The 23,449-nt window shown below is 42.3% G+C and overlaps 1 protein-coding gene and 2 long non-coding RNA genes across 6 annotated transcripts; 1 reads left to right on the forward strand and 2 right to left on the reverse strand.

Annotated features, from left to right (window-relative positions):
- Positions 1-2,717: 2,717 nt before the first annotated feature.
- LOC307027759 (uncharacterized protein) lies at positions 2,718-21,585 on the reverse strand. 4 transcript variants are annotated; one of them, XR_013804744.1, is made up of 4 exons: positions 10,779-11,306; positions 7,329-8,599; positions 6,039-6,563; positions 2,718-5,955 (listed from the first exon to the last, which is right to left on the reverse strand). XR_013804744.1 is itself a non-coding variant. In XM_079696079.1 (3 exons), the coding sequence occupies exons 1-3, from the start codon at positions 20,446-20,448 to the stop codon at positions 8,572-8,574; spliced, it is 696 nt and encodes a 231-aa protein (XP_079552205.1). In that variant the 5' UTR covers positions 20,449-21,585; the 3' UTR covers positions 8,180-8,571. The 4 variants fall into 4 exon arrangements, 3 of the variants coding, with proteins under 3 accessions (XP_079552205.1, XP_079552203.1, XP_079552204.1); XM_079696079.1 differs by lacking the exons at positions 2,718-5,955; positions 6,039-6,563 and adding an exon at positions 19,890-21,585 and having other exon boundaries at positions 8,180-8,599; positions 10,779-10,887; XM_079696077.1 differs by lacking the exons at positions 2,718-5,955; positions 6,039-6,563 and adding an exon at positions 18,851-20,623 and having other exon boundaries at positions 8,180-8,599; positions 10,779-10,887.
- On the forward strand, positions 11,385-14,855 carry LOC307027760. Its single transcript, XR_013804745.1, has 2 exons — positions 11,385-12,773; positions 14,669-14,855. It is a non-coding gene; the product is annotated as an uncharacterized lncRNA (long non-coding RNA).
- Positions 15,506-17,487, reverse strand: LOC307027761. Its single transcript, XR_013804746.1, has 2 exons — positions 15,819-17,487; positions 15,506-15,605 (listed from the first exon to the last, which is right to left on the reverse strand). It is a non-coding gene; the product is annotated as an uncharacterized lncRNA (long non-coding RNA).
- Positions 21,586-23,449: the final 1,864 nt, after the last annotated feature.

Below are 23,449 nucleotides of genomic sequence, written 5' to 3' on the forward strand. Positions count from 1 at the left end.
TTTACTAGTCGACTAGTTTTTCAAAATAGTAGTCGACTAGTCGTTACGTCATAATAGAGACACACAAAGAGAGGTTTACAACTGTATTTTCTATTGGAACTCATACAGTAACATTAAACACTGCATTTTAATTTGTGTTACATGGCTGAGTAAATAACAAACACTGGACTCACCAAAATCGACAGCAAAAAACTCTTGTTTACATAAATGCCACGTAAATCCAGTGCGCAACAGCGCATTGTGCAACACTTTATTCGCTGTCCTCCACGATAACGTCCACCTTTCCATATTTTTGGTTTGAACACCAACGCATCGACATGTGAGGGAAGGAGGCTTGACCGCTTTCGGGTGACAGTGTTGCCTGCCAGGGAAAAAACCCTCTCACTCGGGGTGCTTGTGGCTGGAATAGCCAGGTAGCTCCTCGAAAGCGGGGGAAGCGGTGCACGTTTTCTGCCCACCACTCCAGTGGATTATCCATTGTGGGGATATGCGGTGTCCGCTGGCAGTAATCCCGTAGCTCATCATCCGCATCACTGTTGACCCGTGTTTTCTTGCTGTTCGTTTGCCTCTGTTCAGTGCTGACGCCGGTCCGTTGCTCACTGGTGCTAGCATTACTGCTAGTGCTAGCTGTCGGCAGCGGGTGTTTCATCTTCAGATGGTTGCGCATAGCAGATGCATTTGTATTGTACTTCAGTACAGCTGTACACAACTGACACTTCACTGTGGAGTTGGTTACATCTTCGTTGAAGTGCTGCCATACATAAGAATGTCGGACGTGTTTCGTAGCATTTTGCAGCACCTCGTTTACCTCCATTTTTTTCCACGACTAGTCGACTAGGGCCTACAGCGCCGACTAGTGGTAAAGGTAGTCACCAACTAATCGACTAGTCGACTAGTCGATTAGTTGGTGAAACCCCTACTATACGGTAGTGAAGTATGGGGTCCACTCACTCACCAGAGCTATACCTGCTGGGACAAACATCCAACAGAGTCTTTACATGCAGAGTTCTGCAGATACATTTTACGTGTTTAGAGAAAAACACCAACAAATGCATGTAGAGCAGAATTAGGCAGATACCCACTGATCATTAACACTCAAAAGAGAGCACTGACATTCTTTAACCACCTTAGGTCCAGCCCCCGAGACACCCTCCACTCCAAAGCCCTCCAAAGCCAAGAGCTAACCCCAGAGAAGAGTCCCCTATGTCAGCTGGTGCTGAGGCTAGCTGCCCCCTCTCAAAGCCACTCTGACCAGTCTCTCAACAACACTGCTCTCCAAACACCAATCACAGTCAAACGCATTATAACACAATGTAAAGACAACTATTTACAACATTGGGAAGAAGAAACTAAAAGCCAAAGTAGATTAGAATGTTACCTGGCTCTAAACAGAGAGTATGAGCTGGCAGAGTATCTCTCTACTGTCAGAGATAGAAAGCAGAGACAGATCCTAACCAAGTAGAGGCTCAGTGACCACAAACTGGCAATCGAAACAGGAAGACTCAAAAGATCCTGGCAACCAAAAGAGAACAGAACATGTGGTCACTGTACGACAGGTGAGACTGAGACAGAGATTCACTTCCTCCTGAAGTGCCAAACATTCAACCAAGTAAGGAGCATTTACTGGAACAAGCTGAACTCTGTAATCCCAGGTTTCAAGGAGGTTGATGACCTCTCAAGACTGAGAGTACTCCTAGGAGAAGGAGACAAGGCACACCTTGCTGCCCAATATGTATACACATGCCACAACCTGAGGGACAGTGAATGAGACACACACACACACACACACACACACACACACACATTGAAATGTAATTGTATCACTGTATATATATATCATCCATAATATGTAAACATTTGAAATGTATGTTAATGGTGTTAATTATTTTGTATTGTGATGCTTTGGCAACATTGTTTAATTTAACTTTCATGCCAATAAAGACCTTTTGAATTGAATTGAATTGAATTGAGAGAGAGAGAGAGAGAGAGAGATTGTGTGTGTGTGTGTGTGTGTGTGTGTGTGTGTGTGTGTGTGTGTGTGTGTAGGAAATGAACAGTTAGAATTGACTGCTGTCAGTTGGAGTGATGACATCATCGTGTTCCATTGCACAGGTGTTTATAGTTGAGCTCAGAGCCCTAGAGAGAAAGAGTTACGACACTCTTTGATGTCGCCGCCAGCCGGTCACGTGGTAAAGATGTTTTTCATATTTACATGATGTGGTTACACTTTGTATGGATTGGCACTATTTCCAAGTTTCGTTATTTAACGATATTTTGAGGGGAAAGTGTGGTAGCACAAGCAGGCTATGTTGATGTCACTGCCAGGGCAGTCACGTTCGTAGTATAGTTGCGCTGCGCTGTCATGTTCTTCTATGGGACAGACATGTAACGATCAACTATCTAAAAATAGTTGTGTTAATTAAACGCAAAAGGGGTTCTTGAATGAAATAATATTATAAAAAGGTAAACAGAAATAATAAACGGATAATCTGCTCTTCCCACAAAATAGTCCCCACGGAAATGTATTAACTAAAGTCTATATGCACACATTAACAAAATAAACAAAGACAGGTTTTCTGCGTTATTCAAGTGTATTCACAGTTTTTCGAGCTAAACAAATAAAACCCAACAAAAAGTTGTTGGAGCAGAGCCTCTGCTCCGCGCGTTCCTTTATGAATGGGTCAGATTAACAGAGGAAGAATTCAAAACAACCAGGGTAAGGTTATAACAACAATCTGTTTTAATGGTAAAAATACATAATACAACATCAATCACGAAGCACTCCGCAACAGCAGCTTCAAAATGCAGAGTACTCCGGCTCTGGTTCCTCCAGCTGGAAGAGATCTTACCCCTTGGACAGCATGAGGAAGAAGAGAGCGAACTAGAGAAAACACAAGCTTTCATACTAAAAACACAGGAGGAGGTGTGTGGATGCTTCCACCAGAGGGGTCACCCATTGGAAGAGACCAACACGATGGCCTGTCGTACCCAATCAGCGCGAGCCAGCCAGGAGACCCGGAAAACTAGAGTCTCTAACATTTGAGGCGAACCAGATACATTCGGTGTCCGGCACGAACCTGCTGCAAATAATAATTGTGTTTATCTTATCTTACAACTTGCAGCCAGCACACACACATTCTTCTATATGGTTCCCTGTCTGTGGCCCCCTTCCCCCCTCAGGTTACCACACACAAGTTAAAATATGTTTTAAGATATAGTTGTTATAGTTGGCTAAATATACGTAATACATGTAAATTACCTTCATATCAATAATAACGAGGAAAACATTACTTCTGCTCTCAAGCAGTCCTACTAGTGCTTTTCAAATAGTAAAACTTCACAGCAGATTTAACGCACACGCTTTTCATCCTGCAGCATTCCAGAGGCTTGAGCTGTTTCTAAAGAATATTCCCTCTGGGTTTAAATGAGTCTCACTCACAAAGATCATGAATACATCCAAATACAAAGTTTCACTTCCCTTATTTCCAGCTTCTTGTTACACATATTGCTATTAGTGATACAAAGTAATCAAACACACATATATTTCAAGATATATAGACTCCCCTGATATTTTCACATGCTGTATCTAATGGAGCATGTCTCCTCCCCCAGCTCTATCTTCTCTGTCCTGAAAAGCTGCTTCCATTTCATATAGAGTAATTAAACATGTTTAAGCTAACTACTTCCACAATGTTTGTAGCAATTTAGTACCCACACACGAAAGAATAAAACAGAGAAATCAAATAAAACACACACACACATGGATATATGGTGACATTATGGTGACATTAAAATGAATATACCCGAAATACACTGTATCAAACTTTCTGCCCCCCTCAAAGTCCACTCGCGATACATTGAAATTGTCTTTACTGCCTAATCCAGGCCATAGTGTAGTTCATTGATACAAAAAAAAGGCTGTTGCTCCTGCGCCCGTCGGCGGCAAAAACAGAAATGTTTGTAGGCCTTTTCGGGCTATAATCCACAAAAAAGGAAAACACGATGATCGGCGTGGCACAAAGGAGCGATCTCACCCTGTGTTGGAGAGAATCTCTCTCACTGTGCGCGTCCTCTCCAGGGAGACGTGCTTCGAGGTTGGTCGATGCAATATCCACATACGGTTACTTTCAGTTACTTCCCCCGTTGCATTTTAACATAGATAGACATGCTGAGGAAACTTAAATATCCCACTGAATACCCGCATTCACCACACATACACTTCCTCCTCCCGTGAGAACCACCCTGGAACCACCCCTGGCATCCCGGTGACGCGCCCACTAAAAAGCCTCTGGGCGCGACAGGTGAATCTGCAAATGAGGCTTGCAGAACCACACCCTCAAACCTTACACAAAAGTGGACATTTAATGACTGTAGTTGCGAGGATAATACACATGCATCATAGATTTTTCATTTCATTCTAAACTACATGTCTTAACCTTTTCCCCTGCCCCTACAGTTTATAAGACACACTGAGATCAAACTGCGACTGTCACAGACAGACAGCAGCGATTGCGTTATTGAATGGTAAATATATATATAAAAAAACACGCACACCCAAGTACTTTTTCAGCTGTAATTGCATTATTGCATACTTTTTATTGACAGTTTTGCATTTGGAGAGGCAGGGTGACAACGGAAAGCTTGGTAGCCTATTACTTAGATACGTTTTACATTTTTGGAGGGAAATGCTTGTGTTCATGTTAGTATGGGTAGCATGATCATGTTAAGACTATGAATATCATTTTACCACAACAGTGGATGAACAATTGATATATGTGTTTGACCAAGAACAACAGGAAGAACAAAGTAAAAGGGACGAACAAATGTGTGAACAAGTATTAAGAACAGTATATGGAAAAAGTGATGTGTGTTAGAACAAAACAAAGTAAAATGAATGAGAAGGAGAACAAAGAGGGTTAGGGTTAAACAGAAAAAGATTAATTCAGCCAAAAAACACAATTTGTTTAATCTAAAGTGTAAAACAATCTTCAACACAGACCAAATTAGTGCCCTTGGACAACAAAACATATGGTGGGGCAAAGAAACGATAAATTAAATTGAGACAGAGTGGGAGACTGAAAATGATTACTATGATAAATATTAAAGCTATATACAGAAAATCCTGTTGAACCATGGTTCAAAACCACTACAGGATATAAAACCTTCCAAGCCATGATCTCTGCCTGAGATCAGGACCACTCAGAGGAGAATGAAGCACATCAAACTGGAGTCAGGAGTGTGAATAACACATTTTGGCCAAAACAAATTGTTGCTCACCAATACAGTGGCTGAACAATGGACACCAAAAAGTGAAAAACAGAAGCATAATTGTGCGAACAACAATTGTGTGGGGGGGCATTTTACACATATTTACAAACAACTATTTACAAAAAAGCAACTATTTATAAAAAAGCAATACTATTTACAAAAAAGGGTGAGGGTAAGCAACTATTTACAAAAAAAACCCATCTGTTTCGAGGCCTGAAGATCGGTCCCAAAGGCAGCTGGAAACCAGTCCAGACAGGACTGGTGATGGCCACAACAACAATCCTGGAGGTCCAGCATGACCTGTTGAGACAAGGGCACAAATTTGTTCTCACAAGCCGCTTCACTCAAGACTGCCTGGAAAACACATTTTCGTCCATTCGTCTGAGGAACTCTGTCCCAACACCTGTAGAGTTCCAATATGCACTGCGCGCTGTCACCGTGGGCCAGTTCCTATCGCCAGTGTGTACTGGCAGTTACGTGGAGGATGGATCAGACCACTTGGCAGACTTCCTGGACACGCAGAACAGCAGCTGCAGTCCTCCTGACGTTCTGAGAGTGGAGCAGCTGGTAGACCTGACAACACCACCTGACATCACTAAAACCGAGTCCTGTGTGCTCTACCACCTTGCAGGATACATCGTGAAAAGGGTCATCAGCTTCTCACTTTGTGACAGATGCCAGTGTGCCCTATAGTGAAAAATGTCAGTGATGGTGAAAATGAGAGAGCTGGTCTGCTGGTATTAAAATAATTTAAAAGGGGTGCACTTTACCGTCCATCTGATGAGGTTTTCACCCTTGTTCAGAACGTGGAGCAGCTGTTCCGTGTGAAGACGACGATTCCCTCATGGAGTCCTCAAATGCAGTGTCACAGCTGGAACAAGAAGCCATGTTGCTGGACAGCAACCTTCCCTCATGCCATGACCTGAAGAAAAAGATCCTTTCAACATACATCAGGCTGAGGTTAAGGATTGCATCAAAGTGCATCAGGGCTGAAAGGAAGGATAAACATAAAGGGTATCTTGGCAGCAAGAGTCAGAGTAAGAAGGCAAAGAAGACCCAACAGACCTCTGCACCGAAGGTCATAACATCTAGGCCACTGCCAAACACCTTACTCGTTGCCATCGATGTACTTGGCATCTCCATTCCCAGTCCACCGTCAGCAGCCTCCAGCCTCCTCTTCTTTCAGCAGTCATCACCTGCAGCCGTTGCCAGCACCAGCCTCCTTCAGCAGCAGCACCCTCCTCCATTAGCAGCACCCTCCAGCAGCAGCAGCAACAGCCATGGCTGACATGAGGCTGAATAAAAAAAAGTGCTTATTATTTTTTTTAAGTGTTTATTTTGTTAAAAATAAACATTTTGGATGCATGACCATGTTTTAGGCTCATCCTTCATTCACTGCTGTAGAGTAGCCTGTTCAGTAGGCTATTATTTTTTTAAGACTGAATAATACCTTTGAAGAACAATCATTAAACTAGTGTGTATATTACAATACAAAGGAATCTATCCTAGCATGCCCTCAAGCATTAAAAAGTAGCGCTAGGCTAGTTGTACAGTCCAGATGAGTTAACACGGAACAGTACAAAAAAAAACTAAGTACAGTCAACATGTCACATAATGAAATGTTAGTATATCCCAAAATTCAATCAAATATTAAATGAAATATTTATCACAAACGCCACCTCATTTCTACTAGTGCAAGCAGTTAAGTCATATCATACAGAAAAAGCCGACTAAGGATGGCTGACACGGTCAGGATCGGCAGATAAAAGCCAAAATAACAAAAAAAAACTTAATCAATCTAAATCCTGCTTGTTAGTTACCCAGCATCATTGATATAAGCTGCTAGCGATTCATTACTGACGTCTTACCTTCAAAGCTGACGAAGTCGCGCTAGCTAACTAGCAGGCAATGCTAGCAAAATTGGTTGTAACAACCAAGATAAAATATAGATAATTACGCTGTGCATATACAAATGAAGACCAGTATAAGCATCATAAAGGGCCTCTGAGACAATATAGACAGTTGACAATTCAAAAGAGTTCAATATTTCAGCAACTTACCTCTGGAACTAATCAACGCGCCGTAATGTAAGTGAATGAGGTCCAACACCCAAATGACAATATTTGGAACTATTTCGATGTCCATACCCCGGAAGTAGGCACCGCCATTTTTTACAACGGAGGTCTATGGGAGTGTCCTAACTCTTATATCTTTATGACTCTGCTTGCGGGTAGAAGCCTACTCTTGGTTTAATATTGTCACTGAAATTTGTTAAAGTTATTCCTATTGTGTACTGGTGTTGCACTCAAGGACTCAAGCGGACATCACTTGTCTTTTCTCACTCGTGGCAACTTTATTGTGAACCAAAAACTCCGTCACAGTTCTCTCAACCACCGAGGAAGAAACGCTCTTCCTCACCTTCACGCCCACAGGCGGAGCCTTGTGGCGAAAACAGGCAACTACATGCACCAACTAACCCTGCTTCAACAGTAAACATAACATGCAAACATTCATACATAGTTGGCACAAAGACACTAGACAAATAAACATAATATATCGTGAACTATATCGTCACACTCTCCCCCACTTACAAAATGTCATCTCGACATTTTCCTTTACACCTACTAATCTTAAACAACTACATGGGTAGTAACACAAGAGAATGGGCCATTTTGAATAAAACACTACTTCTTAATGAAATGCACAAGCTGCTGTTCACTGCAGTTGTGAATACTACTGATTTGATCAGTTTTTATTTTTTTTAAAACCCAAACATTTGCATCTTTAATGCATATTACAAAACCATGAGTTCAAACTGTTGAAAGGGTCATCATTTTCCTTTCTAAATCAATTCTGGAACCCAATCCACACAACACAAATTTCAGCCAACAATCACATTAACACAAGGCACTTTAGGTATACTTGCAAAGAGGCAAGGAGTGTCATTTACTTTTTTTTTTTTTCTTATTTATTTCCAAGTCCATTACCAGGGCCGCCAGTAGCCATTTAAAGCTATCTCTTTGGTGGAAATGGTTCTCTGCGAAACTAGGCTGGCCAAGTTTGTCATAAGTCAGAGTCTGTGGTTGCTTTCTTTGTCGTCTTGGATACATTGTCCTCTGCTCCAATTCTTCCACTGTTTCCTCCTCTGAGCTCTCTGTAGCTGTTGTCACAACATCCTCCTCACCTTCGTCAGATGTCACTGTTTGAACCTGCTCCTCTTGTTCCTCCTCCCTGCTTTGCAGTGGCTCCCTCGTTCCTGAGATCATCTTTCCCTCTTGAGGATGGAACTTCTGAGCAGAGGGGTTAAGCGCAGGCATCCTTTGGTGTTCCGCTGAAGGCCAGGTGAATGTTACATCATTAAAGTCATCATCTGATTCCTCATCAACATTTGTTTGTTGTGTGTACTTGGTCACAGATGTGTGTCTGTTTGTGTAATTGTTTCTTTTCTTTGTTCGAGTTGGGATGGTAGCCTGATATCTGTCATCTGTGGCTGGGAGGAAGTTACATGGTAAAAGTAGATTCCTGTGGAGGATCCTTGTCCTGCCTCCACCACTTTCAGGCACTACCTCAAACACTGGACTGATGTCACCTTTCTGACTTTTGACAACATAAATGTTGTCTTCCCAGTAGGAGCGGATTTTACCTGGTCCTCCTCTCTCACCCACATTTCTCACCAGGACACGACTGCCAACCTGCAGTGTGGGGCCATACACCTTCTTGTCATACTGTTTTTTCTCCCTATCAGCTGACTTGGAAGCATTTCTGGAGGCGATGTCATAAGCCTGGGGCGACTGTGGCTGTGAGGGAGTGTGGTCGTCTTTCAACCAGAAGGTTGTGGGTTCGATCCCAGCCCATGCAGTCAACATGTCGATGTATCCTTGGGCAAGACACTTAACCCTGAGTTGCTCCCGATGGCATGGCCAGCGGTGTGTGAATGTGTATGCATGTTAGTTCCTAGAGTAACATACACTGCTCTGTATGAATGGGTGTGAATGGGTGAACGACATGCAGTATGTAAAGCGCTTTGAGGGGTCTTAAAGACTGGATAAAGCGCTATATAAGTACAGTCCATTTACCATTTACAGTCCATTTATAAGCCTCAGTCATCCTCTTTTGCCACTTCTTCACATAGTCCTGATAGGAGCCTGTGCAGTCCTGATTTTCAATTCCAAACAGCAGGTCAACAGGCAGTCGGGGTGGCCTACCAAATAGGAGAAAGAATGGAGAATAGCCGGTGGCTTCATTAGCTGTGCAGTTGTAGGCATGTACGACTTTAGTGAGGTGATTTTTCCAGTCATGTTTCTGTTCTTCAGTAAGTGTTCTCAGCATTGACAGCAACGTCCTGTTAAATCTCTCTGTCTGTCCATTTCCTTGGGGATTATAAGGAGTAGTGTGAGACCCCCGAATGCCTGACAGTGTTTTCAGGTGGTGAAGCAGCTTGTTCTCAAATTCCCTCCCCAAATCATGATGCAGTCTTTCTGGGAAACCAAACTTGAGACAGAAATCATTAAACAGTTTGTCTGCAACAGTCTTGGCTGATTTGTTGGTAGTTGCATATGCTTGTGCGAACCGAGTGTAATGGTCCATTATGACAAGTACATATTCATAACCCCCCCTACATTCTTCCAAATGTAGAAAATCTACAGAGACCAGCTGGAATGGGTGAGTGGTTTTGATACTCATCATAGGTGCGAGTGCGTGTCTGTTAGGTTTTCTCTTCTTTAGACACTTACACACGTTTGTCACAAAATGTTCTATGTCTCCTTGCATTTTGGGCCAAAATAAACGTTCTCTTATCAAGTTTACTGTCCTTTCTGTTCCCAAGTGTCCCATTTCGTTGTGGAGCTCCTTCGGAACAAGTGGACGGTATACATCTGGGAGCAAAAGCTGACTTTTTGTGTGAGTTTTGCGGTGCATAGTTCCATCTTCTCTGATCTCAAGCCTACTCCACTCTCTGACTAGAGCTTTAAATTCTGGGCCCTCGTGTTTCAGTTGTTGTACAGTGGGTCGCTTGTTTTTCTCTTTGTGTCCATACATTTGGCCCATCACCTGATCTTGATGCTGTGCTGTCTTTATTTCTTCCCTGGAGAATGGCTGTATGGCACTGAGCATATTCTCTATGTCTATCTGTGTTTGTAGAGCATTACAAGAGACTGAGTGTAGGAATGGGCTGTTCTCTTCCTGATGCACCAAAATGCCCTGCCCTGTTGCACTTACTTCTTCCTGGCAAACAACCTGTGTGTATTGGTTCACATAACTTTCAAAATCAAGTGGCATTCTGGGTAAGCCGTCTGCATCTGCATTTGCTTTGCCTGGTCTCTACTTGATTTTGAAATTAAAATCTGCCAACTCCGCTACCCATCTTTGTCCCACGGCATTTAACTTTGCTGTTGTCAGTATATCTGTCAGTGGATTATTATCAGTATATACCACAAAAGAGGGAGCATGAAAAAGATAGTCTCTGAAACGCTCGCAGATGGCCCACTTCAGTGCGAGAAACTCCAGCTTACCAGAGTGCAGGTTGTAGTTTCTCTCTGGAGGGGTGAGCGTTCTGGATCCATAAGCGATCACCTTCAGCTTGCCATGACTGCGTTGGTACAGCACTGCACCAAGTCCTGCCTGTGAAGCATCAGTGTGCAAAACAAACGGTTCATTCAGGTCTGGGAAGCCTAGGATTGGAGGGTTAGAGAGTTTGTCCGCTGGAACCTGATGATGCTTTTCAGTCCATGTGACTGGTGATGATGAGGTCAACTGCCCGTGTTTTGTTTTCTTTACTTTTCCCTTTTTAGCCACATTTTGGTTTTGTGGTGAAGCAGGAACAGGGGATTGGGCTGCCAACAGTTCATACAGGGGCTTTGCTATGACAGAGAAGTTTTGTATGTATGTCCTGTAGTAGGACAGGAAACCTAAAATCTGTCTCACTTGTCCCACTGTGTTAGGGCGTCTTTCCTTCAGGGCCTGCACTGGAGCCACCTCTGCCGGGTCTATGCTATGCCCCTCTTTTGACACTATCCTGCCCAAGAACCTAACTTTGGATTTAAACAGTTCACATTTTTTTTTGTGTGAGCTTCACTCCATGTTGCTGGTATCGGCGAAGGAATGTTCTTACCTGCTCAACGTGGTCAATGAAGGACTTGCTGTGAACTAAATTGTCATCAAGGTAAGGCAGGCAAATATCATCACGCAAACCCCACAAACACTCCTCCATACTTCTTTGAAATTCAGCTGGAGCTGAACTCAGGCCAAAGGGGATCCTCACCAACTGATACAGGCCCCATGGTGTGATAAAGGCAGTGAGAGGCTGACTTTCTTCATCTACAAAGCCTTGGTGGTACGCCTTGCCTTGGTCAAGTACAGAAATTCATGAACTCCCAGTAAGACTGTCCAACATATCTTGTATGCGAGGAATAGGATGTCTATCTGACACTGACTTCCTATTTAGCTCACGGTAGTCTACACACAGTCTCAGTTCCCCTGATTCTTTTCTTACACACACTATAGGGTGAATAGGGTGACCTTGATTTAGTGATCCAGCCCTTATTAATCAAGTCCTGTAAATATTCCTTTACCTCCTGATGTAATGGCTTGGGAACACAGATATAAGTCTTCTGGACAGGTGTCTGGTCATTTAGGGTGATGTGCACACGCAGAGAGGGTATGGAGCCAACATAATTTTCATCCCGAGCAAATGCTTTACACTCCTCCCTTAACACTTCTCTTGCTAAGGTTTGCTGGTCACTAGTCAAGTGATCTAAAGTCACTGGGGGATCCCAGGTTTCATCACAGTCAGTAGTGGGGCAGCTTGTACCTGAGTAGTCTGTGTTTTGCTGTGCATTTTTGTCGGGACCTGGTTGTGTCTGTCCTTGTGCCGCTGGTTCTGTAGCTGCTGGGTACACAGCCTTCACACTCTCAATGTGTCCGAGGCTAACTCGGGGGCCTAGTGTGACACTGTGTGCTGTAGTGTTAATAACTGAAACAGGGACAGTGGCAGAGTTACCTCTTCTCATAGTGAACAGTACTTCTTGGATGTGCAATCCCTCAGGTAAGCTGGTGTTCATAATAGAGAGGCGAAGTCCCGCCCATCTACTTCCGACCCATGGGACCCCGGAAGCGGAAAATTATACATTGACGTCAATGGAGAGAGAAAAGTCATCTTTCGATCCCGTTTGAATTGTGCCACGAATGACACATATGATGTTTGTCAAATTAAAAGAACATTTTGCAAGTCAAAAAAATAAAAATGTGTCGTAAAACTGTGAAGTTACAATTTTTTTTGTGTGAAACCGCTCAGTGAACTACAGGTCTCTGGTCTCGCACAATACGCGTCACCATCACAAAGATGGCTGTCACGTTAGTACATTTCACCTGTTTCTTTCAGAATGAGGCGAAAAAGTATAAAAAGAGGTGAAAATCACTACAAGTCTGGGCATGTTGAGAGCTGTACATACACGAAAGGGAGCGGTTCTGTAAGAGCCAGCATGCGGGACCGGCTTTACAAGGTTTCAGTGAGTAATATGAGTGCAATGTCTAAGGTTAATGTCAGCTAGCTAACAAGGTACACTAACGTGTTTTGTTTTAGCAACTAGTTTTCTCCTTAAGAACTTTGTGGTGTCTGTGTATGCTGTGGATAACATTAGTGTTCACAAGAACAAGATACACTCCCGTGTTTTGTTTTAGTTGCTCTTCAGATTGAAGCGGCCAGTTCTATATCGACTATATGTGTGATCTCCTTTTTACATCTCGTTGTGTCATTTGAGTTTATTTGCTGTGTGTAGATTCAAGGATTTTGGTTATCTTGTCCAGGGATGCAAACTTGTCACCTTTCGGCGAAATTCTCCGTTTTGAATCCAAAATAGGTCTTTTTTATGATTCCTGTAGATCTGCAATAAAAATATTTTTGGGGTATGGGAGGGGGTCTGGGACCCGGATTAATGTGCGGCCGCGAGCTTTTTTTTATATATTATAATGAAGCGCGAGCTGTGTGCTCGAGTCTTCCTGCCTGTCGGCTCTGCTCATGATGTATAATAAGCCTCTGCTGCTCGGCTATGATGGTCTAGCTTCAGCAGCTACATTACCTACGGTGCGTTCGTTAATATTAACTGTGCGTCCGGAGTCACTGTGGCACAGACTGGACCGCTGGTGAACAGCTGTTAGAACGGGCCGTTCAGGTGTTCAGAGTAGAGCTCCCTGTCGGAGCGGCAGAGCGTGATATGCACTGAAAAGTTTTTTTTCCCCGTCGCAATATTATCGTTGAGCTAGCTAACTAGCATACATTGTCACTATCTGCTAACGTTAGCTTTAGCCTTCGTTTTCTAATCGTTTTTTTCATAGGCTATAAACAGAGGTGGTATAAGTATATATCTTGTAATTGATTAAAAGTAGAAGTACTCAGTTCTTGTACTTGAGTAAAAGTAGAAGTACCAGAGTGTAGGAATACTCTGTTACAGTAAAAGTCCTGCATTCCAAATGTTCCTCAAGTAAAAGTAGAAAATTATTATTATCAAAATATAGTGAAAGTAGCGACAGTAAAAGTAGTCATTTTGCAGATTGGTCCATTTCAGGATAATATGATATGTTTTATAATGACTGATCATTAAAGTGTTATCAAAGCTGGTAAAGGTGCAGCTAGTTTGAATGACTTTGTATACTGCAGGCAGGGTAGCTTTTGGATTTACTCCAGGTGGAACTAAAGTCTGATTTAACACTTGATTATATTTCACATCATTCATCCACATCTGTAAAGTAACTAAAGGTATTACATACATGTAGTGGAGTAAAAGTACACCATTTACCTCTGAACTGTAGTGGAGTAGAAGTACAAAGTAGCAAAACATTGAAATACTTAAGTAAAGTACAAGTATCTCAAAATTGTGCCAAAGTATAGTACTTGTTGAGTTTATGAACTTGGTTACTTTACACCAGTGGCTATAAAGATAGAAAGACTAAGCCTTGCACAGAGGCATGAAAATACATTTTCAAAATGCTCAACAGTGCTGCCAAAATTATAAACTGACTGCTACACAATTAAAATAAATGCTTTTTATATATTTCTATTAGATGTGACTCTATGGCGTTTCTGTTAATATTAACACTGCTGCTTTAGTTGTTCTGACTGCTAAAATCCTGTTATTCCTAATTTTAAAGCCGATATTCTGTGGGGTCAGGGGGCTCGGATCCTTGTCACCTTTTTCATACCTGATGAGTTTGCATCCCTGTTGTCAATTTGTTTGGTTATCTAGGCACAGCTGTGTGTGACTCCCTCTGGTACACTGGTATGTGTTTTCCTAATGTAGAGAGCATTGATTAATTAATAAACTACACACTGACTCTAGATCCTGACCAAATCCTTATTTTTTGATCAAATGTTTTTCAAAAAAATGTATTGTATATTATATAACAGCTGCACATCACAGACCGGAGTCTCTGCTGCTGTGGACCACGATGGAGGCGATCATCCTCCCCATCCCCAAAGACCCTGCATGGCATGGAAATCTCCTCCTCCTGGAACAATTCTACACCCAGCATATGCTCCCTGTGTTGGCCAGTAGAGAGGAGGACATTTAAATAAACATACTCTTAACACCCTCGGACTCTGCGTTGTGTTTCGTATGTGTGATGGGGTGTTATGCAGAGGGGAGGAAAACAGGACACAGCAGATTGGGATTGTGGTGGAGATGCTGAGCAGTTATTTAATTGTTGCGTGTAATTATTATTATACTGCGTGCTTCTTAGTTATTCCATCTTTTGCTTTAACATGGATCTGTATGTAACTCTATATTTACTTGTTATCTACCACACTTCCTTCTACATCATACACCATCATTATACATGGTGTATATAGGATATATATTTATTTGTATACATATCTGTAAATTGTATAATTTTATTTTTCGTATTTGGGATTTCTCTTTTGTCCACTCAAATACACTTGGCCCTTTCTCTTTTCCATTTGGAAAATGGCAGCTGCATATTCTGCTTTTCTCATCTGCTCCCTGTCTGCTCATCTACGATGAGAAAATTATATAATTAATTACTAATAATCATTTAAACCTGTTATTACCAATATTTCACAAATTCTTCATGTAAACTTAAGAGTACAGCTGTATGTTGAGTATGTCAACTTTGCTTGGTTCATCTTACTGGGGGGCAGCTACATGGATGTCAGTGCAGTCCACAATCATTTTGCAGCTGAAGGCAGAATGAATTTATTATTGACTCAGAATGAAGCACAACTTCATGTCATACAATACATTGACTTTATTTGTAATTGTGTAAAAAAATATGAATATTGATTAGCAAGCAGGACCTGCAGGAACAGAGAATGGTGATGGATGGAGCTGGGAAGAGAGAAGAATAAAGAAAACAGATTACTTTATTATCGGATATTAAAAATTCAATTTCAAAACAAGTTGCCGCTCCTACAGTTTTCTAGTAAAGATGATTTCACATGAGCAATGCAAAATATCACACTCAATACGTGTGTCTCTGGGGGGTGCATTGTGCCTTTGATGTATATAAATAATATACCATAACCAAATACTATTACGTACAGTGGAAATCAGGTTGCCAGAGCAGGTCAGTCCAGTGTGCTTGTTCCTCAGGGTCTCAGCAGTTACAGGTGAGGTAAAGAAAATAAAAGAGAAAAAGGTCAGTAACAACACTTTAAAGTAACAACACTGAATAATTATCTCTTTTAATAATTTTCTCTCAGTAATCACTCAACTACTGTCTTTCCAACAAACAGATTGACTCACTCTCACTATCATCACAATGAAACACGTCCAGAAGAATGTCATGCAAAGCTGCCTGCCTTCCTTCCTTCGACTCTCCCTGAACTGCCTGATCTTTTAATGGTCAATGTTAACCATTTGTGCAGATAGCATTAAGTAGAAAAGATCGCTGATACTAATGTGGCGTTAGCCTACCTCCCGCCCCCTTAGCACCTGGTGGAGGGGGCGATAGGCTCCTCTTCAAATGTTTCACAAAATACTTACCATCATGACTACTCTTACTGTTTAACATTTCGGTTTACTTCGTGTTAAGGCTAATACAAATGACAAGGCTAAGTAATGTAATATAATGCTAACTAACATGCTCGCTACTAGCTAGGTAGCTAACTTGACTATGTTCCATGCAAAACATGTATATTACCTGATATGTTTGGTCCAACGACTCCTGGTCCTTTCATCAGACGGGAAGCGATAGAACGAGCAAGTGGTATGATCTCTTTTGTGATTACAACCTCGTACAAAGCACACAGGCATCTTGTAAAAGTGAATTTATTGGAGCAATCTCTTATATTTATTGGAGGGAATAAATCAGTCTTCTTCTTCCTCTTTGCTTTGCGAGTCACAACCAGTCTTGGAGCATTATCGCCTATGACATCACTTACGCGACCCAGAATGCATTTGGGATTTGTAGTCTTTCTAGTTGCGTATTATTCATAGTCTTATATTTCAGCAGTTTTACGACAAACTGTGACTTTTTTTGCATGGAAATGATTTTTTAAGATTGACAAACATCATATGTGTCATTCGTGGCACAATTCAAACGGGATCAAAAGATAACTTTTCTCTCTCCATTGACTTCTATGTATAATTTTCCGCTTCCGGGGTCCCATGGAGGCTCCCGGAAGGGGAGGGACTTCGCCTCTCTATTGAGCTGAACAACATGACAGTGTCCTCTTCAGTCTGCATGCGTGTGCGACATTTCACTGTGGTAACTTCACCTTGGAGAAACACAACTTTATCCTTGCCTGTTTCTACTATGGTCTCCTCAGAAGTAGCTTGATGAGTGTGTATTAGCTGGATAAAAGTGTGTGCAGCATAAGAGTCAATTTCAAAAGCACCGCTCACAACTGCTGTAGTGCTGTCACTTCCTGCTGTGCCCTTCTGTTGCTTTAATTGTTCATTGATCACTTCCTCTATTACATTAAAGCCAACTATAGGGTCTTCTGCCACATTTTGATCACTGGAAACTAAAACTGGCACTAGCAGACTTGCACTAGAAGTCTCTAACCCGCTCAGTTGGAACTCTACTGGTATCCATCCCATAAATGGGATTTCTGTTCTATTTGCAGCAAGTCCATTTAGTGCAGGGGTAGCTAACGCGGTGCCCGCGGGCACTAAGTCGCCCGCAGGCGGGAAATTGGTCGCCCGCGTGCATGTTCTAAAAATAGCACAAGTCACCATGGAGCTCCGTCTAAACAAATTATTGAATACATTTTTAATTTTTAAAATGACAATATTGAATATAACATTTTAAAAGCACACATTTTGTATATACATATGTAAGTGAAATGGAGATTTGGTGCGTGAAATTGAACTCTGACCCAAGATAGTTTCAGAGTTTAACTCCACGCACCAAATCTCCGTTCCACCTTTAGCTGAGACAAGCTAGCATGAGCAGCTACGATCATCGGCCTCATCACCACACCGCAAACACACACACGCACACGCACACACACACACACACACACACACACACACACACACACACACACACACACACACACACACACACACACACACACACACACACACACGCACACACACACACACACACACACACACACACACACACACACACACCATACTTGCCAACCTTTAGACCTCAGAAATCGGGAGCATTTCAAAATGCAAAATTGTGGATCGCCGGAGCTGTTAGATTAACATTAACATGCTTATTGTAGTTGTAAGTGCACACAGCAGTGGTGAGGATCTCAGCCTGCCACTGACGTTCAACCAGAAAACATCAGCAGTTAGCTGTTAGCAGTTAGCAAACAGAGATCACAGCTCCTCATATCGTTTCAGAAACTAGACAAAAGTTAAACAAGTACAAACCACAGACTGTCTGTGTCATGGTGAATACAGTCGCTGGCTTATTTATGTCTGTAGGCCGTTGTTATGAGTGTGGAATGAGCATATACAACGTTAGCTTAGCCTGGTCGACCCAATCTCCATTCAGAAAACAAGCATTTTAAAACGTTTTTCGCCTGCTGTCTTGTCTGCAGACTTGTCAAGCATTAATTCATGGTTTTTACTAAACGGTATCAGTATGTTGTTACTTCGGCATCATTTAGAAACGTGTATTACAATTTAATCACGGTAAAATATGTTCATTTTGTTGTAGTTGTAGCGCGTCTTGTTTGAATGATGCGAGTAAACACAGCTGGCAGCAGCGGTGAAACCGAGCGATTAGAGCGAAGTCGCGTCCGGTGTGAACGCAGCATTACAACGACCCCTGATAGATCTGGCGAGAATGTGTAAATATAGATACATTTTCATAACAAAACAATGGGGTTGCTATAGCAATGGTAAATCATTGTTAATAATTATTGTGAGGAATAATTAATATTAACATGTGATCGCCATTGTTCATTTATTACTGTTGCCTGAGCACCCGCATCCCACAATGCTGTCACCGGTCAGTTATCGAAAGTACATTTTACCATTTTCCGTTTGCCAATAAGTTTAATAAGTCTTTTATCTTCTTTAGCTGAGAAGTAATTAACTTTGCATGTGTCTGGAAAGTTGTTCTTATGTCTCTTGGTTTCTGCTAAGTGTTCTGCAACTAAACTTACTGCTTTACACAGAGGTTTGTGTTCTGGCCAATGATGCTTCTGACAGGACCTGGAGCAATAAACTGTACTTGAACAACCTGCACATGTCACAAGTCTCCTGGTTGCATCCTCCTCCTGTAGACAGTTGTTGCAGCGGTGGGACCCTGACGGCTGTTGCTGGATTACTGCTGGTCCCCTTGCAGCAACCCTCCGAAGTTTCCCTGCGCCTGGCGTGGAGCTCTGCATCCTCTGGATATGTGTCCCAGCTGTCCACACTTGAAGCAGTGTCTACAGTTGACTTCCTCTCCTTTGTCCTGGCAGTCCCTGCACGCTCTTCTCCGGATGCTGTTGTTCCCTGTAGCTTGCCTGTAGTTCTGTGGCCTGCCAGTGCTCATGGAAGCTAACACCATACGTTTCATTTCAGCAACCTCAGTTTGAAGCTCTCTTACCAGAGTGTGCATCACAAGCTCTTGTGGAGGTTGGGCTCTCTTTGTCTTCTCCTTGTGGGTGCCTTTAGCATCCTCCTGCAGTGTTTTCTGCATGGAGGGGTCAGGTGACTTGTCCAACTTATTGTTAGTTGTCATTCTGGGTGTTTTGGTGTTGTTACGTTTGAGCTTATTTATTCTTTCTGCCTCAAGGTTTCCTGCTTCATTTACTCTTTCAATCAGAGTTTCATCGGTCACCTCCATGTCATCAAGGTATGGCTTAATCTGGTATTTTATGTTATCACTGAGCAGCCCTGTACCAACTGACCGTAGAAACTTCTTCTTGACCAGGTCTGCACTGTAGTACTCCTCCGAGTCTCTGTCCTTGGATGTAAACAGCAGTCTATCTTTTAGTTCAATAGCTCTGAACAAAAACTCTTGTGCTGATTCTTTCGGCTCCTGGGACATGCTGATACATTTTTGGTACAGATCTGAAGTGTCATCTTCATTGTAATGCCCCTTTAATATGATCTTTAGCTGAGGCAGAGTCAATTCAGTCTTTATTTCTAGCATGTCACGCAGCTTTAAGCCAGGGCTAATGGCCCTTATCACAGCCTCGATTACTTCCGACTCACCATGACCCTTGCGAAGCCCGCTCTCTATCTGGTGTATTAGGTTGGTATATGACAGTTTGTCATGCTGCCCTACTTCACCGATTTGGCCGCAGATGCGGAACTCTCGCCTGATGGTTACCTCTGGCACCTTAGCTGTGAATAGTGGCCCGCTAGTGCTGCTGCTGACGCCATCTGATATGTTTAGTTTTTCACCCAGCATCTTTAGTTCGTCTTCCAAACTCTTTCGGGACTGCTGCAGCTCCATATATTTATCTCTCATCTCAGTGTCATGGCGGCGCTCGCGCGGCTTTCTGTCTCCGTCTTCTGTCAGGCCCTCCATGAAAACTAGCAGCTCTTGGATTACTTTACATGCTTCCTCTGCATCTGCTTTTTCTTCAATTTCGTCAATTTTGTTTTCTGCTATTTTGAATAATGTTCTTCTGTTTTTATCAGCAAAAGTATCTTCTTCATCATCTTCTATACAATGCAGATATTTACAGACCTCCACCATCCGGTCCCGGTTTTGCTGACTCAGAGTCAGAGCAATGGTGGCGCGATCTAGGAGAATCTCCAAATCCATATTTTCCTCACGGTACAGTGTTATCTTTCTTTTCCTGGTTCGTCTCAGGATAAAAGCCCTGTTTTAATCTGTTTAGAGCTAATATCCTGGCTAGCTCACCAATATATGTTGCACTCAAGGACTCAAGCGGACATCACTTGTCTTTTCTCACTCGTGGCAACTTTATTATGAACCAAAAACTCCGTCACAGTTCTCTCAACCACCGAGGAAGAAACGCTCTTCCTCACCTTCACGCCCTCAGGCGGAGCCTTGTGGCTAAAACAGACAAAGAACTAAACTAAACTAAACTAAACAAATAAACATAACACATCGTGAACTATATCGTCACACTGGCGTAGCTGCTTATTACCAAATTAGCGCAAACTAATGCGCAAACTGGGTCATGTTAAGGCTAGTATTATTATTAGTACATTAGCTTGTCACCAAACTGCACACATTTTTTTTGTACTATTTCGGCGTGTGTGTGTGAACGGTTTAATGTAGTGTCGCCGCCGCTGTGTCAAGTGTAATTATAAAGACGATACGGCATCACCGAGCAGTGAGGGGGCATGTTGCGCTGGTGAAAGCCCGGTGATGCATCCGGCTGACGAACATAGAACTTAACCTCGCTGTGTGGGAGATGCAGTAATAATTGGTTGTGCCGGTCGCCTCGATGGCGGGACTTGTTAAATATGTTCGTTATTCTCGCGTCCAGGAGAGAAGCTTTAAAATTAGACTAAATGGAGTCTCTGAGAAGATTCAAATGGGATACTTTAATTAACTAAGGCGCGGTAGTGTTACAGACAGAATATTGTTCAGGCAGAAAACAGCTGTGATCCGGCTCTCGTGAGCAAGAGAAGAGAGCGAACCCCTCGTCCGGTGCTGTTATATATATCCTCTGCTGGCTCCTCCCCGCAAGCCGGCTCGCCTCGTCTCTAATGTCCGTTGTTGCATTTAAAACAGAGGATTGGTACTTTTCACATTCAATATATGCTTAACACGCCTTTTCTCCTCATATTCTCTTTCATCACTTTTCATGTAACACATTCTAAACGCTGTAATCAATACTCTAAAAAATACAGAAAATACTTCACAGCTGGTTTGGTTTCCGGTCATTCCGGATGTTGTCATATGCTACTCTCGTCTGTAAACAATAATGTATTCAAATAAACTGTACCTTCATTTAATATTCAGCATGGTAGTATCTCGACATCTATAGTTGTAGTGTTAAATCAGTAGGTTTCGGTTTGCACCACTCCATGTCATTTCGCTGCTAAATTCACCTCTTTAGGAAATCGTATTTTAGCCGCATGCTAAATGCTAACCGGAGATGAAGGCTTTTCAGAATAAAAGCTTAACAACTGGTTGTGCACGAGAATTTCTGTTTTGTTCAGTATAAAACATCGTTTAAACTGACGGTATGTTTAAGCTACATTATACCATCAAAACATTGATTTTAATTTCCAACAGACTCCCTTCTTGTTTATGCTGGAAGTGATTGATGCGGCGTTGATAAAGCCTCACATTTATAGTACCTCGGTTAAAGTGTTATCCAGTTCTGTGTTGCTGTGCTAATGTGCTAATAAGAAGCCTTGTAGTGTAATTTTCTGTTGCTGATAAGACCATTACTACGTTCGGGGTGATAATACGTGACTGTGAAAGCTTAACAACAATTAGAAATGTCCCCCCCTAATATAAATGTATTTCTTTTTCTTCTCATGATTTCTCATGCCTGACCGGTGGTTGTTTCTTCAGGCTTTGACACATCGTATTGGACTACTACCTAGGGTGGCCATCCGTCCGGTTTTAGGTCGGACAGTCCGGTTTTCAATGTCTGTGTCCGTCTGCCGGCGCAGCCTTGAGCCGGACGCTCATTTGTCCTCCTTTTGAGGTGATCCCCATTTTATACTTTTAGGGTATAAAAAAAAAAATAGACAATTATACAAAGAAATACAAAAAATAAGTTATGTGTAAGTATATATCCCTGTAAGACTTGTGGTCTTACAAATTATTGGCTGAATGTGATGTCAAATAAATATCTTGTATTTCATTGGTTAATAAACGTAAACAATTAGCCATGTGCTTCTTGACGTCACGTTCACGGCATGGCACTGTGGCACAGAGTGACGTTAGCGCTAGCAGACTAGCTCATGAGCCAACTCCGCCTAGTTAGCGGTAGGTTAAACCGCAGAAATGCCGAAACGAAAGACTTCATTTAATCCTGAATGGTCGAAAGAGCATGGATTCCTCACAAAAAGCCGAAAGGACGACTTCCATGCTTTTTGCACGTTGTGTCGTTGCGATGTGGAGGTAAGTAGCAAAGGAAAAGGTGCTGTCGACAGACATGCTAACACAGATAAGCACAAAAGCAACGATCAAAGCGCAGGTGCCTCTTCACTTTTATCGTTTTTCCGTGAAGCTTCATCGCCTCAAGGTGACAAAATCTCTGCAGCAGAACTTTGTAAAGTTTATCATGCCGTCAAGCATCACCAGTCATACAGGAGTGTAGACTGTGGAATAAAAGTTGATCGCACAATCTACAACGACTCATCAATAGCAAAAGGGATGACCTGTGGAAAAACAAAAGCCAAAGCTTTGTGCGAAAATATCCTAGCACCCTACTCTGTCCAGACGCATGTGGATTACATAAAAGAAAATGAACTGCATTATTCAGTGGCAAGTGATGCATCAAACAAAGGTACGATCAAGTGTTTCCCCATTGTACTGAGATATTTTCACTTTGAGGAGGGCGTGCAACATGCACTGTTGGATTTTTACAGTGATAGCAACGAAAAGTCGGAAGCTATAACAAATCAGCTGCTATCTAAACTGGAGATGTCTGGACTAGATGTGAAAAAAATGTCAGCATATGCAGCAGACAACGCCAGCGTTAACTATGGAAAACACAACAGTGTTTATCAGAAACTGAAACAGGCTCAAAAAGACGTGCTCGCTGCAAACTGTTTAGCCCATATTCTGCACAATGCAACAAGATATGCAGCAAGCAACTTGGATATTGACA

Source organism: Notothenia rossii, assembly GCF_949606895.1.
Source record: "Notothenia rossii genome assembly, contig: scaffold_106, whole genome shotgun sequence".
Taxonomy (NCBI): domain Eukaryota; kingdom Metazoa; phylum Chordata; class Actinopteri; order Perciformes; family Nototheniidae; genus Notothenia; species Notothenia rossii.

Coding starts and splice junctions, on each gene's coding strand:
- LOC307027759 (XM_079696077.1), bottom strand. CDS start 20,448: ATGGATTTGGAGATTCTCCTAGATCGCGCCACCATTGCTCTGACTCTG.